This window comes from Dendrobium catenatum, unplaced genomic scaffold (genome assembly GCF_001605985.2).
Source record: "Dendrobium catenatum unplaced genomic scaffold, ASM160598v2 original_scaffold_36778, whole genome shotgun sequence".
Taxonomy (NCBI): domain Eukaryota; kingdom Viridiplantae; phylum Streptophyta; class Magnoliopsida; order Asparagales; family Orchidaceae; genus Dendrobium; species Dendrobium catenatum.
In genome coordinates, this window is record NW_021355236.1 from 63,585 (window position 1) to 79,721 (window position 16,137).

At 37.9% G+C, this 16,137-nt stretch overlaps 2 protein-coding genes across 4 annotated transcripts in view; both read right to left on the minus strand.

Moving 5' to 3' along the window:
- Window positions 1-455: 455 nt before the first annotated feature.
- On the minus strand, window positions 456-5,066 carry LOC110112440. 3 transcript variants are annotated; one of them, XM_020844663.2, is made up of 2 exons: window positions 3,972-5,066; window positions 456-1,052 (listed from the first exon to the last, which is right to left on the minus strand). In XM_020844663.2, exon 1 carries the CDS (start codon window positions 4,898-4,900, stop codon window positions 3,986-3,988), a length of 915 nt encoding a protein of 304 aa, XP_020700322.1. In that variant the 5' UTR covers window positions 4,901-5,066; the 3' UTR covers window positions 456-1,052; window positions 3,972-3,985. The 3 variants fall into 3 exon arrangements, with proteins under 3 accessions (XP_020700322.1, XP_020700318.1, XP_020700320.1); XM_020844659.2 differs by lacking the exon at window positions 456-1,052 and adding an exon at window positions 1,473-1,624; XM_020844661.2 differs by lacking the exon at window positions 456-1,052 and adding an exon at window positions 2,555-3,272.
- A 5,159-nt stretch (window positions 5,067-10,225) lies between these two features.
- Window positions 10,226-16,137, minus strand: part of LOC110112447 — a 68,355-nt gene continuing 62,443 nt past the window's right edge. Inside the window, exons 8-10 of the mRNA XM_020844673.2 lie at window positions 11,756-11,862; window positions 11,436-11,537; window positions 10,226-11,347 (exon numbers count right to left, since the gene is read on the minus strand). Coding sequence (XP_020700332.1) covers window positions 10,496-11,347; window positions 11,436-11,537; window positions 11,756-11,862 — 1,061 coding nt within the window. The 3' untranslated portion in view covers window positions 10,226-10,495. The remainder of the gene's footprint in view (window positions 11,348-11,435; window positions 11,538-11,755; window positions 11,863-16,137) is intronic.

A 16,137-nucleotide genomic window follows, 5' to 3' on the forward strand; every position in this document is an offset into this window, starting at 1 on the left:
AGATGACCATCGTTGCCAGCAAACATGGTACAAATCATTGGCGCACATCATGATGCTCGTTGACATTAATAGGGTTGTCGCCAATAATGCCAATTCTCGATAGAGCTGATGGTTGTCAGCGACAATAGCTGGTTGTTCTCGTTGTCGGCGGTTGCTCAAAAATGCAAGAGAGTTCTCTCTATAACTCTCTTCTACTTCCTTCCTCTTCCCTCTTATGTGATGAATGAAGGCTTTTTTATAGGTTTTTGAGATTGGCATGCTCCATAGGACAAATTAAGAGTGCTCCATCAAACGGTCCATATTGATTCCTTTAATCATAGAGCTTTCATTAAGCATTGAAGTACCTTAATGATGCCAAAATTAAGTGATTTTGGGCTCGTTAGATTCGTCTTATCAAGTTACATGATTCAACTAGAAGAATGCCATATTTTAAAATCATTTGATTACTCAATTAATGCTTTGAAGCTTCCAATTATGCTTCAATCCCTTGATTCAAGTCCTTCAGGACTTAAATTAGCCCGATTTTGGTGTAATTGAATTCATCTTGTCGAGACGTTCAATTTGACTATAAGTTTGCTATAATAAGAGCTTGGATGATCCCAATTTTAATTTTGAAAGTTTTTGGTTTAAATATGCCTTGAGATTAGTGCTTGATCAAGGTGATTTTTGATTACATATCAAATTTTTTTCTCAATTTAGTCCTTAGGAGATCATTTTGGATCAATTTTATATAATCGAAAGACCAAAATATTGAAAAATGATATTATGGGACTAAATTGACCACACACAAATAGTCGGATGATTCTTTTAGGATACATATAATGATACACAAACTTCAAAATACATTTCGTATTTGTGTCAAATACAAACATGCCTCCATATATTTCCCACAAGCTTAAAGTTATGCCCCAAAAAATTAAAAAAAAAAATTAAGCAAAATAAGGGATGGACACAACCATAAACATTCTAACTAAGGCTTGGTTAGGTCCATCGGTTTGATTCATAGTCATGTTCAAACTTCTTGCTCGTGCTCGATATTTGCAAATCCTAACCTGGCCAAGAGCAATTCATAACGCAGTATCTATCAAGTTTTACGAAGAAAATTGCCGATCAATTACCAATATCAAAATAACTTCTGAAATCTTACAACTATGACGCAGAGCCTTCAAAGTTTTACCAAGAGGAACAATTTCTTTGCTCATTGTTTTCACATATCAACTATGAAATCAAAACCATTGTTAGCTAATCAATGCCAGTCTCCTTTGCTTCTATTCTTATGATCAATAAAATTGACTATGACGCCCCATTATTGTAATGGAAGGCTCACACGAACCTAGTGGTTAACCCATTTAAAAGGATTGAATGGGAAAAAAGTATAGATTACAACTGGTAAACTAAGGCTTCGTTTGGGACGGCTTTTTTACTGTTTCTTAAAGTAGCTTTTTGTACTAAAAAGCTGCTTTAAGAAACAGTAAGAAAGCCGCCCAAACGAAACCCAACTCAGCCAACCTAAAACCACTTGTGTGCAAATTGACGTGCACTCAAGCCCCAGCATGCCTGTTCATGCAGGCATATGACCAGAAGTTTGTGGATTTTTTTCCCCTTGTGGTGGCATAGCATCCTCCTTGCAAAGAGAGAAAATATAAGAATAAGAACTACTAAAACTTTGAGAACATACTAATGCAACCTCTGTCATACTTTTCTTAACGTGCTAACTATTTACTTGAAACTTTTACTTTTCTTCCTTTTAGCAATGAACTGAAGTATGGATTGTCTTGTAATTCATGGCTGATAATTTGTCCTGGCTAAAAATGTTAAGCATTTACAAGTTTCTTTTATGTAATTAAGCATTATCTTACGAGGCTCTAGACGCATCTATAAGTACATCCATGCACTTGCAATTAGTTGGGTCCCCATGCTTGATAAGTCTATCAAAGTTTTGGCATGGCGACACTACTTGTAAAACTGCTCAATTCTGTTTAAAAATAAATAAATTACCTAAAAATATATAGCATGTTTCAGCTATAGTTATCATCTCTAACCATTTACAACTAAATTAAAATATTTGGGACAAGAATTTCCTTTATTATTTAGTTCTTTAGGTAATTTATTCCCCTTTATCTATTTTTTGTCTTTATTACAAAAGTTTTTAGACAATTTCTCCCCCTAAAACTTTAAAAATACAGGTCGAACCCTGCCAGGGGGTGCTGCCCCCTTGTACCCCTGACAATCAGGAGTGGAATCACCTAGTGCCTAGGGGGGGCAATTGCCCCCTCAAAACAAATTTAAAAATTGTTTATTACATGGATATTTAGGTAATTTGCTCCCCTCCATCCATTTTTAACTCTTTAGTATAGTAGTTTTTAGGCAATTGCCCCCCGCCCCCCCCTAAAAAAAAAAAAAATTATGATCTTTAGGTGATTGCACCACTAACAGAATTAAACACAATGTGTAGAGGTATTATTTATAAACCCCCCCCCTAAGAATCAAGGCTGATTCCGCCCCTGCTGACAATTACTTATAAGTTTGCCCCCCCTGAAAGTTAAGGCTGGTTCCGCCCCTGAAACCAACAGCCTGGGCAGCGTTCTTTGCTAATTGCATTAGAGGGTATACCAATTAGAGAGCAACAGATTTTAATAACAGATTATCCAATCCCTGTTAGACTAAATACTTTGGGTACCAATATGAATTTCTTACCCATTAAGGAAATTTCGAGTTACTGATTTAAGCATAAAACACAGATTCTCCATGGCAAGCTTTTGGTATGCCACACCTTAAAAACATAGCCTGTCAAGCTAACACCACTGTTACAGGAGGCATCAAACAATTCCTTGTTTTTCATCTCAATTACTAGCATTATGAATTTTTCTATTTTAAAGCACGCCATGATTTGAATATCATGTACTCATCTCATCATTGCAAAACCTAAGTTTTCTTGCAATGCAAACCCAAGTCAACATGGGTAGCTAATGGTAGGAGCATGAAACACTGCCAAACATTCATTCCAAGGTTGGGATTTTTGAATTTGCTATCTTTAAGAAAATAGCCATAAAACTTCAATAAAATAGACAAAATGGCATCCGCCAGGGAGATTATTATGTGCGGACACCGGACGGGAGAACCGTCCAATACCCACTTGGTACTGAGCACCGGTATCGAGCAGTACCGAGTGCGGTACACTTTTGGGGTGACGTCGTGCATTTTTGTTGGTCTCTGGACGACATCCAGACTCTGAACAGAATAAAAATTCCATCCGCCAAGGGGGCAACCTCCTAAGTAATTTGGATTACCCTTAAATAAAGTTGAATAAAAGAACATATGGCAGACAGAAAATATCCCTTAGGAATTTAATTATAGTCAAGCAAGTCAATGTTAACATATCCAGGACCATTAACTTTATGAATTGAATACATGAATTATCTTCGGTAAACGGCCATGAACATCTTTACATGCAACAGTTATGAATCAATGAATTAGCTATCAGAATTATTCAAAAATGAATCGCGCATAAAGATGTCACAGAAAAGGTGCAAAAAATGAACGGAAAACAGCTCAAAAATCACCCTCAAACATCATAAGGAACACAGACATTACTGCTGAAAATCAACAGTCCATATCCAAACATTTCAGTGATCAGTATAAAAAGAAAAACATATTCCCAAAGTAACAATATCCTAAGTTTCTACCTCAAATCATGTCCAAAGAATTCGGCAAAACGAGTTTAGCAGGAGTCGAACTGTTCAGGAATTTGGATGCAAGTATAAACAATCACAACATTATATTGTTCTGAGCAAAGATCTTGCGAGTTATCTACATACGAAAATGAAAAAAAAAAATTTCGTTTTGGCTTTCGGAAACAATGATTTCACAGTAATCTCATATATAAACTAAAAACACTAATTCACTGAACATCTCTATTTGCATTGAAAATGGCAAGGGAAATAGAATTTCAATAGCCTTAGCAGTCCTACCTTTCCGCGCGGCATCAATGAGCAGCTCCAAAACCATTCATGGGTACGGAGACTGCATCACCCTGCTTAGGCATATTTGTCTCTTCATCTTCATCGGAATCCAACGTGAAATGTGACGTCGAAATATGCTCCATTCTGTGCAACTCCTTATTAATCGGATTGTACCCTCCGATCCCTCGGCCACCACCGCCGCTGCCATTTTTCCCAGCCAAGATCGCATAGAACCCAACAGCCACAGTAACGAGGCCGGCTAGATGGCAGTTGAACTGGAGGGTGGCTATGGCGCCGCTGCGGTGGATGTCAGCATGGCCATGGCAGACGACGGTAAAATTGGCGCTGCTGCGACGGCGAAGGACGCATCCATGGGCAACTAAGGATGTGAAGAGAGAGAAAGCCGTTTGCAGTAACCAGGAGCCCTGAAGGGCGAGGCCTGCGGCCCGGGCGAGGCGGGGAAAGGGAGATCGAGGGCGGGCGATCGCTAGGAGAGAAGCACCGGCGCAGATGAGGATTGGGACGAGCAGAAGATCGAAGTAGCGATTCTCAAGGCCGTCGGGGTCCTTGTTGTTGCGAAGGCGGAAGAGGAGGAATTCTTGTATGAAGGCGGAGAGGGATAGGAAATGAAGGAGGGTGCTGGGGAGGGAAAGTAGATCAGACAGAGAGAGTAGCGAGGAAAGGGAAAAGAGGAGGAAGAAAGCAGCAACGGGGAGGGAGGAGAGAGGGAGCGGGGAGCCGATGGGATCCGCGGAGGAAGAGGCAAGCGCCGAGAGAACGGAGGTGAGTACGGAATTGGCGACGGCGAGGATGGACAGGGAAGCGGCAAAGACAAAGGGGAGGGATCTAGGAAGGGGGAGAGCAACGGAGAGGGATTCGGTGGCGGCGATTATGAGGAAGCCGACGCCGCCTATAGCATAGGCGAAGAATCCAGCCATGAAAGCGGCTGGATCAACCAGGAAGGGAAGGAAGTCGAAAGAGATTAGATTGGATTGACGAAGACAGAGTTTGAAGTTGTGGAGGTAGGGGGGAAGTTTTGTCAAAGGCGGCGGCGTTTTCCTTTGAACTTTCCGGCCGCCTACAAATGGAGAAGGGCAAATTATTCAAAATAAATAATTAAATAAATATAAAAATATCTCAAATCCATTCAAATTTTATTATATATATATATACACACAAATGATCAATTTATTAAGAATTCAATAAAAAAATTAACTGAAATTTTATGAATATTTTTTAGTTTGAGTGATATTATTATAAATGAAGATATTTAATATTATTTTTTGAATATGTGAGATTTGAATGTTATAAATGCAATTATATCTCATATAAATAAAATTCCCTCATAAAAATTTAAATAAAAATATTGATATTAAATTGATTCAAAATTTAAATAACATTTATGATTAAATTACACAAATTATTACTTTTATTTATTTATTTCTTAGTTATCCCATTCTTTTTAACAAGACTTTGAATTAACAAAAAATGAGATACACTTAATAGTTTATCTCATGCACTGCCTAATTGTGATTAGTTAATCATCCTATGATTAACTAAAATTGATCAATTTTCTTTAATTCATCATGTGAATGATTCACTTTTCCTTTTGTTGCATTCTTGGTGCTTCCTTCTCCCTTCTATGAGTTCTTGTATCTTCTATTATTTTTTAATCCCCACCAAACCTCTTGTTTTTTACTTCATTTGAGACAAGCTTTCTCACTGTTTTTTAAAATATTTTTTTAACACAATTTTTTTTTTGAATTAAAAAATCTTGTTCTAAAAATCTATTGTAGAAAGAAATAAAAAAAAATCTCAAACAAAGCTTTTATTAAAGGGCTTTATATCATGCATACATACATACCCTAAACTTCCTTTCTTCAACAAGTTCCTTACTATCACAATTTGTAATATGAGGGGTATCCATGGAGAGGAGGGCATTTTAGGGAAAAAATATTACGTGTGGAGTCCGGACAACAGTCCGTAGCCGTCCATACTCCAATCAGAAAAGGCACATTGTTTGTAGACTTGTTGCGAACTGAAACATTCGCGATGTTAGAAAGACATAAATTTTAACATCTTAGTTTTGTACAAAAATCTATCACATAAAGAGATTAAAATGTAGGGGTGTAACTTTAATAAAAGGCACAAAAGTTTTTACATGGAAACCCCTGAAAAAAGAGAAAATCACGGGGCATTGCATAGTTTAAATGAATCAACTAATGTTTGCAATTGATTACAAATGAGGCCCTTCCTTGGGAAAAAGCCTTGGCTCGATGTATCAAATATACATCATATAAACTGCATTAGATAGTGGGAGTTGGAAGAATCAATGTTGACATGTTTGTTTGGTCGATATGACCATATTCGACCGACAATGTTGGTCAGAGAAATCATAATCGACAAGCGATGGTGGTCAGAAAGACAATAATCGCACGACGATGATCACAGAGACCGTAGTTTGGAGATGGTGGTTGAAAATACCATAGTCGATGGGTGGTGAAGGTCGAAAAGACCGAAGTTGGTGGGCGATGAAAGCTAGAAAGACTGTAGTTGGGTGGCAGTGGTTGGAGAGATAGTAGTCTATAGAAGGTGGTCATAGGGACCATATTCAGTAGGTGATGATGGTTTGAAGGATCATAGTCACCGGATGGCGGAGGTAGAAAATATTGTTGTCTAGAAACGGCGGTCAAAAGGTCTGCAGTCGAGCAACCACGGTTGAAGAGACTGTAGTATGGAGATGGTGGTCAGAGAGATCGTAGTCGACGGGCAATAGACATCAGAAAGACCATGTTCATGTGACGATGATTGGGAGGACTGTAGTTGAAGGGCGACGGAGGTCAGAAAGACTATAGGCAGTGATGATGGTTGGAAGGACCATAGTCGGCAAGTGACAGAGGTCAGAAATACTGTAATCAGGTGACAGTGGATGGAAGGACTATAGCCAGCGAGCGAAAGAGGTTAGAAGGAGCGACGTCTGGTGACAATTGATGGCTGGGCGTGAGCCTAGAATCATTTGGTGACTGGGGGAAGTATGGTGACAATGGGTGATCGGGTGTTAGCCCAACGACAGTTGGTGGCCCGGCGGAAGTCCGACGACAATCAACTGCTGACGGTGGTTAAGGAAGAGCTTGGTGGCAAGAGACATCTCAAAATTTTCTTCCTTCTTCCTCTTCGCCTCCCTTATCTTGCTTAGTCATCCTTCAATGAAGAATGAGAGGTATATTTATAATTTTTTGGTAGTGACATGACTAATAAATAGAGAGAAGATCAAGGGCACATTGGGAGTGGTTGAATGGATGATCAATATCAATTCCTTTGATTATGAATGATTAATCAAGTATTTGAGTGCCTTAATGATATCAGAATTCGACAATCTTGGACTCATTGGATTCGTCTCATTGAGCTGCTCGAATGTCATGTTTGAAAATCATTTGGTCATCCAATTTATGTTTGAACATTCCAAATGCACTTCAGGCCTTCGATTTGGACCCATTTGGGCTCAAATTGGGTCGAATTTGGTGTCATTAAGTTCGTCTTTCAAGATATTCAGTTTGACTATAAGTTTGATGAAATCAGAGTTCGGATGATCCCAATTTTAATATTGGAAGTTTCCAACTCAAAATTGCCTTGAGATTCATGCCCAATCAATATTAATTTGTGATGATATATCAGCTCCCCCCCCCCTATTTTCGAACGTCGAAGCTTTAGGAGTTCGAAAATATGTGTGACCACTTATGAGAAATTTTCGACATTATTAAATACTTGGGAACAACTGGATTATGACTGTAGAGCTCCTGATTAACTCCGGAAGTGTTAAAATTGAGTCCAAGATGTCGAAAACCGGTCCCGGGGACCCTAAAAATTTTTGGATCAAACTCTTCGGGCCAAAAATCGAGCCCAAGAAAGGGTCTAATTTGTTATTAAATCTAAATACTAGTGAGTTCATTTAAACTGGGTAAGACCCCATGATTTTTTTCTCTTTTTAGGAGTTTTCACGTAAACTCTGATGTATCTTATAAATGTTACACACATATCTTTCATCTATTTGTGTGCTGGATCTTCATGCGAAATTAAGATGCTAGACTATATCTCTCCCTACTGCCGCAAATATTCCATGACTCAACAATACTATATAAAAATTGATGTGACCTTTTCTGATCAGATTTCGAATGCAAGTTGCGTCCGGACTCTACACATAATAATTATTGCATTTTAGATTATAGAAATAAAATTTTGTTCTAATTTTACAAGTTTCGTAATTGTGCAATGGAGGATTCAAATTTTCTCTAACATAGCTATCATAATTATTCATGATAGTTATGTTGTTAAGGCCACTAGTGACATTAAACCCCTCTAAGAATATCGATTTGTTATCTCCAAAATTGTAGATGCCTTAACATTATTTTTAGGTGCTTTTAATAATGTTAGATTTGATGCTAAAATTTTTCATAAAAAAACATTACACCTCGCAATAAAATGTTGAATTTTAATGATTATATATTTTTAATATAGCAATCTATATATATCCTCAATGAATTCTAGTGGTTATTGGAGGATGTGTGCATACTGCATGTTACAAAAATTTAGATATTAAGTTTCCTCAATGCTTCTTTGAGATACCATCAAATAAACATGCACATTAAAAATTAAAAATAATATGCTTTATCATTAATAAGGGGATCTTTTGCTACAAAATTATGCCTTTAGATTACAAAATGTGAGAGATTGTTTGACAATTTTTTTTCATTAAAGAATAAATTATGAATTTTTTTGTTGATGATGCCCTAGTTAAAAGCAAAAGTGGTGATGAGCACATTATTGCCATCACCAAAGAATTACCCTCTCTTAGAAGACACAACACAAGACTCATATGATAATATGCTTGATTAAGCTTAGTTTAGGACAATTTTTTTACTTCTTTATAAAATTGCCTTTTAATTAAAAAATCTCTTAAAACAAGAAAAAAATAGTGATTTAAAGCTGTCCCAAATGAAGCCTAAGATTTTATTCAACAAATTTTTTGATTATCTATTGCAGATATAAGAAATTAAAGCAGTGGGGATAATACAATTTTTGCCACTATTTTTTAAAAAAATTGTGATAAAAAACTATTATTAAAAATAATAAGAAAATTGTCCAAAATAAAATCTAAAAAATTAATCGAAATGCTCTCCAACTTGATCAATCTATCTGTTAATCAAAAGAAAAGTATGTGCCACTCTTCAAGGAAAGATTATTCTATGCGGATGCTAGACGATGTATGGAGACAAACCATAACATGTCACGTCACTTTTTTGCTTGGTACCAGGTAATGTGGTGCATTCTAGTTGGCCTCCGGACAATCCAGTGTCCGCATTGAATAATTTCTCCTCTTCAAGGCTATTAAAATCTAACATAAATATGAGAGAACTTTTCAATAATTAATGACCTACTTACCTCCACTCCCATCCTCATTTATCCAACAGCTAAGAAAGATCTACTTTATTCTTTTAACAAGAGCCTCAATGAAGCAAAGCCAAGTTAAAATACTATCAGCAAAAAATACTCATACTTTAGCTGTAACTGTTAAGGTTGAAGCTATATTTCTAATGCCACAAAATGGAAGCTGTCCCTAAGACTCATCTCTCTCAAGTCTTGCAGAAGCATGAACTCCCAAGGAGGCTCATGAATTGGTTTATTGAATTCACTTAATTTAAATTAATTGAGAGAGAATTCCTGAAAAGCTTTTACAACTATGATTTTGTTTGGGACGACTTTCTTATTACTTTTTAAAGCATCTTTTTAAAATTTTTGTATTAAAAAAACTATTTTAAGAATCAATAAAAAAGCCGTCCCAAATGAAACCTAAATGAAAAAGACATGCCTTAAGGCAACAAGATTACTTGCTATGAGCCATGAAACATTTCTGAGGTGTATGAGCTTGTTGATAATAATAACTTGGGATAATAGAAAGCATAAATGAGATGTCAAATGGAAATCAGAGTGAACGAACAATTTATTCAAATTTCTCATGCAGAGCAGACACCAGATGGTTCAGAGATCAATCAAAATGCGGCACATCACCCGGTACACAGCTGTAATGAGCACCGATATCGAGTAAAAAGGTGACGTGACACATTCTGGTTGGCCTCCAAACGCCGTCGGGCATCCGCCCAAAATAAATTTTCCCTGCAGAGGGTATTATTTTCGAGAAAATATGCAATCTTTGAGATAAAGAAGGCCAAATAACAAAAATGTGCTATTTCAATAGTTCCATTGTATAAAAAAGTTTGATGCAACCCATTCTCATTATTCATAAATTTTAAAATGATTTAATAGTGCACAACGAAAAGAAAAAAACATTAAATATCATCCAAAATAACCCAAACCTTTAATTAAAAAATGGCTGCAACTTGTTGCAAAAGAGAGCCAAAGAGACTTCTCCTGCAAGAGACACATGTGATCATTAAGAGAAACACTGAACACAAAATGTACATTCTATCCACTACATTTGTAGTCAAATATATTTGGAAAGCAGCAAGGAAAATAACTTATAAATGATTCGGTCCAAGCCATCTGGGAGGATCAAGGGGCCGGGGTTGCCCTGTATTATGCATAGTGTGCCAAGGAAATTTAGGATGCACTGGATTTGGAAAATACTGGGGCCTTTGTGATCCATATGCAAGGTGAACAGGAGCCGTTGGATGGTATTGTGATGCATAAATCAAGTGGTTATGATGTGGTCCATGACCTGTATTGGCATAAATGGGTTGGTTTGAATTGCTATGGGATAGATAACCTGACGAGTCAAATGAAACATGTGGATGACCAACTCCATTAATGGGTTGTGGTGGTGGCAGGGCTGGATATACTATAGGAATAGGCAAATAAGTAGTAGATTGGTTCCGATGAGAACCATAACTTGAAGCTTCTGCAGCTTTAGCATAGCGTGCCCGCTTTGGAGTGATCCTTTTTATATGAGGCTCACTAGATTCAATGCCAGGAAGTTTAGAAGGAAGTTTCCTCTTTAGTGTCATCGCCATATTGGTGTTGGAAAGATTGGTTGTAGTGATGGCGTCGACAGAAGCCTGAGCAGATTCACTATATGTTTGTTTTCTCCTATTGTCATGATTGCTTTTGTTAATGTTATCAGCGATTGGCTGAACAGATTGAATTGGAAGGTTCTTGTTGACAATCATGGCTGATTTGTTGATATGGTTGATTTGAGCATTGAAAGAGAATGATCCAAATAGGAAAGGCCCAAGAGCGGATAATTCGATTTGACCTTGCATGGAACGAGATAGATGCTCGAGTGACCCGCGAAGACAATCGTAGATTTTGGGCATCTCGAATTTCCCAACTGACCTTGCAAAATTTTGAGAACGATCCAGAAAATCCTCAACCTGAGCGCATTATTCAAGAAACAGGATTTCAGGCAGGAGTTGGATGAAGTTTTATAATATCTATGAATGTTGATGATAGTGATTTTACACTCATATTGCCGACTTTAGAACCCCACATCTTTGATATCCATGATCCTTCAAAAATGCTGGCACAGAGACCAAGCTCCCACAGCTTTTCGACAGATGATAACTGAACAAAATTTAAAATGTAGACGTAAAAATACTGTAAATTTTGAAAAGCAAAGCATGAAGGGATAAGATTGTGGCAGGAATGACCAACCAGAACATAGAAGACAATGCGATAATAGATGTAAATAAAGAGAGCTGAACATTTTTTTTATCTTCTTTGGTACCCTTATTAAATAAGGATTCTCTTCAGATGCCAAAAGTAATTTGCCAAATTTTTACCTTAGCCAGCAGAGCTACGAACAACTCGGCTACAGATTCTTTATTTCTACGTCCAAAGTTCTTAAGCGCAAGAACAACATTGCGCAAGTTCGTGATATCTGTTCCATCTATTGAAGGAAAAAAAAAATCAAAAAATAATCCAAGAAACAAAGCAATCCAAATTTTCAAAAGCTTAACAATAACATACACCGTTTATAATAGATAAAGTCCTAAGCTACTTAACTTTATATTAAGCTATGAAAGCAGCTTTGAGTATAGCTGGAATCATGATAATCCTGACCAAATACCAAGAGTTCAATTAATTCAGATGGCGTCATTTGCACAAAAGCCTATCAAATCAAGCTTGATCTCATAACTACTAATGGCAAGCATATTAGACAGCAAGCACATTATACGGTTCAGTCAAGACCAATAACTAAAAATGGAATCCTATAATTGATTATGATTTACCAATTTTATGCGTTAAGCATTACCACATGTAAGTTCCAAACTATCATCACCATTTGGCAAACTAATTCAAAGTCAAAAGGGTAGATCCAAAATGAAAAATAAAAACCTTGAATAGAAGTTCAAAGAAGTGAAAGTATTGTATTCACCCATTAATACAACACAGGACATACATGTAATCTAGAAACTCCATGCAATATAGTATCAAGGTACCATCATATTTAGAAACTCCATGCTTCAAAATGATTTGGCAGTGAATTGTTTAGATGGCATATGCTCAGTTCACCATTAGGGTTGATTCTACCATTACATTTAATTCAACCATTAATGACTAGCTCATATCTAGAGCCATTTTTCTGGAGCATATCAGGTCGTCTTTGGGAAGTTCTAGATAGACCAGTTTTCCTTGTGACCCTGGCTACTTCGAGGGTAGATTATTTTTTGCATGGCTGCATAACCAACTCTTTTTTATTTAATTTTATTAGTCAAATCAAGGATCATTTCAGCACATTATTTTGTATATTCATTAGAACTAACCACTGCAATATCAGTCATGCAAGCATATTGAGGCCCTTCAAGCGGAGGGCGGAGGAGTTTGCAAGCGATAAATATCATTTGAACCCAAACAAGCATACTAGCTTGTTTGCAAACAACAACACTGACAGCTATCATACGAACATGCTCAAGGTGGCCTTGATGAATGCAATAACACGTTCATGAGTAAAGCATGAAAGTCATGCAACAGATAAAATGCTCTCACAGTCAACGTCACTTGAATATAAAACAAATACACAAGTCCCTACAGGTGAAGGAAGCTGATATGCAACAAATGCAACGAGTTGCTCGAGATGAAACACGGTTCTCTTGCGATTGATGATAGAAGAGTTGAAGTGCTTACAACAAGCAAGGACGACACACTTGCAATAAACTCAAACACTTGCAATAAAAGCAAACACTTGCAGGCCACTGTAAACGTAAATGGAAAAGGTTATGATGAGGACATCTACCAGGGATTCAGACAAGTGTATCGTCGGGGAATCGTAGATCGATGGCTACGATTCATAGTATGTATTTTTTATGTTTTTTCTATTCTATGTATTATGTTGCATTTGGGTTTTCTCATTTTACCCCTATGGGGAATTGAGTCTATGTTGTAGCTCGATGGCACTTTAGTCTTTTCGATTTTTCTTTCATTTGGGCCTATTTATAGGAGGCCTCTTGCATTATATGGAATGATGAATTATAAATGAAATTTTAGTTTTCTTTGCTTGATCTCTGAGTGAGTTTTTGAGAGGAGAGACCCTAGGTGGGTGAAAACAATACCTGTCAACCTTGGTGGATTCCTAGATTCGCATTTCGTCGTCTTCTTCTTTTCCCTCTACTTCCACCTCCTCTCCTAGCCACCTACCCGCCGGCCTCCCAAACCCTCATTCCCTTCCCCTCCTCCCAAAACCGAATCCCCACCCACCCGCCAACTCCTCCTAGTCCTTCCACCGTCGGCCATCTTCTCCACCCAAATCACCCCACAACTCCACCTCCCCGAGCCCACCCACCAACCTAGCCCCATCCAACCCAACACCTAGCTGCCACCTTCCCCTTTGCCACCGGCCTCCCCTCTTGCTCCCATTCAATTATGATGATTTCAATCATCATAACTCCCTTCCTAAATTAACTCGAGCAATTAAGGGAGAGAGAAGTCATTTGAAATTCAAATACTTCCTTATTTAAAAATCCAAATAAGGAAAGTTTTAGCCATGAATCCAATTTAAAAATAAATTAAATTGGATTTCTTATTTACTAACCTAGTTTACAAAGATCTATTTGGAAACTCCCAAAATCTCTCCATAACCCCTTCTCCCCTCATGAAGTCGTCGGCCCCATTAATGGGCATCACCATGGTTTTTCCTAATGAGGCCCTAGCTCTTATTTGAATTTGAATTCAAATTTCCACTTGTATTCCCCGCCAAATTTAATTAAATCTGAAACTAATTTCATATTTATGAGAGATCCCCTCTCCCAATTTTAACCTAACCGAGAGCCCCCCTTCATCAAGCCATCCCCCTCTTGGTTGTTCCTCTTCTCTTACCACCTCGCCCTTGGAAACCTTGGCCCACTCATGAAACTTGATTCCAAGAGAAGAAGACAAACTCCTCCCTCATTCTCATCGTTGGTGTATGGCCGATCCTGAGATTGACCACGGCTTTGCCTACAACTCCCAAGGGGAAATCGACATTCTCTGCTCCCCTTTCTACGAACCGGACTGGGAGTATGACGACTAGGTGGAAGACTAAGTCAACCGCATTCTCTACTGCCTAGCGGAGACGATCAAGCTTCAACAACCCAAGGTACCTTGGCGTCTCATCGGGAGATCCACTCCTCCACCATTTTAGCGGCATCATTTAGTGTGCTGAAAGCTTCCCTCCGCTAAAACCCTAGACTGAGTGTGAGTGAGAATGGTAACTCTTGGTGAACTCTCTAGATATTAAACTTTGGATTTTAATTACAGCATATCTAGTATTATTGTGATAAATTTTGAATTGTCTCAATGTGTCCTTATCTCTTAGTTTTGCAACTACATGCCAAGGCAAATCTATTAACTAAGAATCCTTTTAATCATGCCTTATGACTTATTAAACTTAAAGTAGCACGCTTCGTAATGCTTTTATTAATTTCTTGCAATTCTTGATTGGTTTTACATCAAGTTATGGAAAAGGAAAAGGAAATGGAAAATTGATGTGAATCAAAGTAGGAATTGCAATTAGAATTTAAAATGAAGATTATTCAAAACATTGTCATAACAAATTTAACTACCAACAAAAGTAAAGGATTAAATCGTTCAAAGTAGTTAACTTGCTTAGGCGAAGATGTGCTTTGAGTTAACCAAACCAATCTTATCATTCAAAGATAACGTAAACACTTAAATGCTCATAACAAGAATCCTGCAATTAATAATAAAGAAGTTCACCTTGAGTAACCTCTCTCTCTCTCTCGTTCACTCTTGGGCTTTAGCGGAGAATAAGGAACCATGCGAGGATGAAGAGCACCACTATGATGAAGGCGATGAAAGACTTTGTTGCCGGAAAGGGATTCACCGGAGAAGGTGGTGGCGGATGACGTCCAATGATCGTCCAAGTGTAGCCACGAAATTGTCGGTCAAAGATACTTGCGAGGATTGGGACGACTCGCTCTAAGTATTCTTCGACTGTGGTTTCGTCTTCAAATCCTACGTCGAAGCAAGGCGAGCGTAGGATATCGATGCTCCCGTCGGCGTGGAAAACTAGCCCCCACTCAAGCTCCGGATCCGCCATTCAACATTGAGGCGAGGCGGGAAGGAAGCAAGGGAGGGGTCGGCCAAGAGCTAGAGAAGAAAAAGAGAAAAATTCTGAAATTTTATTTCAGATTTCTCTTAGTTTGGAGGGAGAGATTAATGGCAATGAAAACCTCCCAAAATTTGAATTAGGAGGGGGCGAGTATTAGGGAGAAATAAAGGGGGAATTAATGGGTGCTTATGTGGCAAATAGAGAGAGAGAAGGCTAGGTGTGGGGGCCGGCCATGCAACCTTGGCGTCTCATCGGGAGATCCACTCCTCCACCATTTTAGCGGCAGCATTTAGTGTGCTGAAAGCTTCCCTCCGCTAAAACCCTAGACTGAGTGTGAGTGAGAATGGTAACTCTTGGTGAACTCTCTAGATATTAAACTTTGGATTTTAATTACAGCATATCTAGTATTATTGTGATAAATTTTGAATTGTCTCAATGTGTCCTTATCTCTTAGTTTTGCAACTACATGCCAAGGCAAATCTATTAACTAAGAATCCTTTTAATCATGCCTTATGACTTATTAAACTTAAAGTAGCACGCTTCGTAATGCTTTTATTAATTTCTTGCAATTCTTGATTGGTTTTACATCAAGTTATGGAAAAGGAAAAGGAAATG

Coding starts and splice junctions, on each gene's coding strand:
- LOC110112440 (XM_020844663.2), bottom strand. CDS start 4,900: ATGGCTGGATTCTTCGCCTATGCTATAGGCGGCGTCGGCTTCCTCATA.